The sequence below is a fragment of the Pyxicephalus adspersus genome, chromosome 4 (genome assembly GCF_032062135.1).
Source record: "Pyxicephalus adspersus chromosome 4, UCB_Pads_2.0, whole genome shotgun sequence".
Taxonomy (NCBI): Eukaryota; Metazoa; Chordata; class Amphibia; order Anura; family Pyxicephalidae; genus Pyxicephalus; species Pyxicephalus adspersus.
Window position 1 is genome coordinate 189,399 of NC_092861.1, and position 2,056 is coordinate 191,454.

General features: G+C 51.8%; 2 protein-coding genes across 2 annotated transcripts in view; one reads left to right on the forward strand and one right to left on the reverse strand.

Annotated features, from left to right (window-relative positions):
- The window catches only part of ATRAID (all-trans retinoic acid induced differentiation factor), a 3,934-nt gene extending 2,873 nt beyond the window's left edge, over positions 1 to 1,061 (forward strand). The window contains exons 6-7 of the mRNA XM_072407179.1: positions 178 to 278; positions 654 to 1,061. Coding sequence (XP_072263280.1) covers positions 178 to 278; positions 654 to 758 — 206 coding nt within the window. The 3' untranslated portion in view covers positions 759 to 1,061. The remainder of the gene's footprint in view (positions 1 to 177; positions 279 to 653) is intronic.
- Positions 1,062 to 1,353: 292 nt separating this feature from the next.
- GPN1 (GPN-loop GTPase 1) overlaps positions 1,354 to 2,056 on the reverse strand; it is a gene marked incomplete at its 5' end in the record, with an annotated part of 3,262 nt that continues 2,559 nt past the window's right edge. The window contains 3 exon segments of the mRNA XM_072407178.1: positions 1,354 to 1,599; positions 1,757 to 1,861; positions 1,946 to 2,036. Of these exon segments, the coding sequence (XP_072263279.1) occupies positions 1,514 to 1,599; positions 1,757 to 1,861; positions 1,946 to 2,036 (282 nt within the window).

Here is a 2,056-nt window from a genome sequence, read left to right on the forward strand (position 1 = left end):
GGGTCACACGTCACATGTGTGTGTGATGGGAGGGGCTGGTCACCTGTCACATGTATGTAATGGGAGGGGTGGGGCACACGTCACATGTATGGGATGGGATGTTGGAGAGAACATAGTAGGGGCGGAGTCAGACTGACACATATATGACACATGTGACTGATGTCAATCTCCTCATAGCGGTGCTGTGTCCAGAGAACTCGTTATGCGCTCCGGATGGCCCGGGGTACACGCAGTGCGTCTGTGCTGATGGATTCAGCGGCTACAAATGTCTGAGAGAGGTGAGTTGGGCGAGAATGGGGCCACACTTATACAGTGCTCATATGGCTGGAGGGCCCCTGTATGCTTCCTAAAAGAGCTGGGGTTCCCTATACATCAGTGAGGGGTCCCGTAGATCAGATACTATGGGGGGGGGGGCGGTGGCGCTAGAATCTTCAGGCATATGATATAACATGCACTGTCCCCATAGATTGGATATGATTGGGGGGAGGGGCCCCGTAGATGGCATACGATGGGGGGGGGATGCATTTTTAGGCATATAACATGTGCTGTCCCCATAGATCGGATATGATTGGGGGGGAGGGGGTCCCATAGATGGCATACGATGGGGGGAGGGGTAAGAATCTTCAGGCATATAACATGCGCTGTCCCCGTAGGGCTCCTTCCCCCTGCTGGTGTTTTTCGGGATTCTGGCCTCGGTCACGGTCACTCTGTCAGTGCTGCTGTGGTGCACTCAGAGGAAGAAGGTGAAGAGTCTGTAGACGGGTCATGTGACCAGAAGCCTATTCTCCAATCACAATGAGCGGCCTGGAGCCACGTGCTTGGAGGAGTCACATGGAGGGAATATTATCGTTACCAGAGGCAGGGCCCTTCACAACAATCGGCCCCTGGCTTTATCTAGAGAAGGTACCCCCCCACCAGTAGGTGGTGAGAAGATTGAATCCCAGCTGCAGCGTTTGATTGGCTGGTTCACTTGGATGGCTTCTCATTGACAATCTTCAATCCTTGTAACTGTCCGGTTTGTTAATGTGCGGAGCAATAAAGATTTTAAAATTTGTATAAAAGTGGCATTTGTTCTATTTGATGTGAAAGTATTGAATGATTATGAGCCCAGGAGTTCTTACACCCCCTTCCCCCAGCATGATTTGTTACACAGGGCATTCCTGCTGGTGACATGACTGCGGAATATGTTGGCGCTATATATGGGGGCGAGTCATCTCCTATCCCTTGCTGCTCCCCACCAGCAGGGGTCACTGCTGTAAGTGGCTACACCTATTACATATTATGGCAGGAGTGTAGTACCAGGCCCTGCCAGTGGGGGCAGTCATCCTATATTAGACAGCATGACATACAGACTTACAAAAGTGAAATAATTATATTGAATAGAAATAAATCCGCTACAAAGGCCAATCATCCAATCACCTCCACCCATCGTCCATGGCAACAAGAAACCCCCGCTTCTTTCATGGGGGGTGGGAATCGGGGATTTTCCTTCTAAGCACACCAAGGCCACCCATCACTTATCCATCTTCTCCCGATATTTGCTCTTTGCCTGCTGCAGAAAGTTCTGGAACGCCGGTTCCTCCAGCCGGGCCTCAGCCACTGAGGGGTGAGAGAGATCAAAGAGGTGTAAATTGTCACCAGCACCCCCTGCTGGAAAATAATCCTCACCACCCTTCCTGTGCCCATTAGGGGGCGCTGCCACAACAAGGGCTATGGCTCTGTGTGATTGGTTACTAGCAGTCAGGTGAGGTGTTACCTGAGTGGTCGATGTCATCGGTATCGCTGTCTTCTGGCTCCTCCTCCTCCTCCTGCACATTCCCCCGGGTCAGGATGAGATCTGATGGACCGGCCACATCTTCCTCTGCAAACAGAGTGAATGATGGGAGATTGTAAGAGACAACCAATCACAACAGCCGGAGCTAGCAGTACATCCCAGCAATGTTACCTGTATGGGGCCCAGGGTGCAGGGCCACTGAGCCCATATCTGTATGGAGCCGCTCCAGCTGCTGCTGCTGTTCTCTCCTCTTCTCCTCCTCCTAATGATAAAAGATGGGGG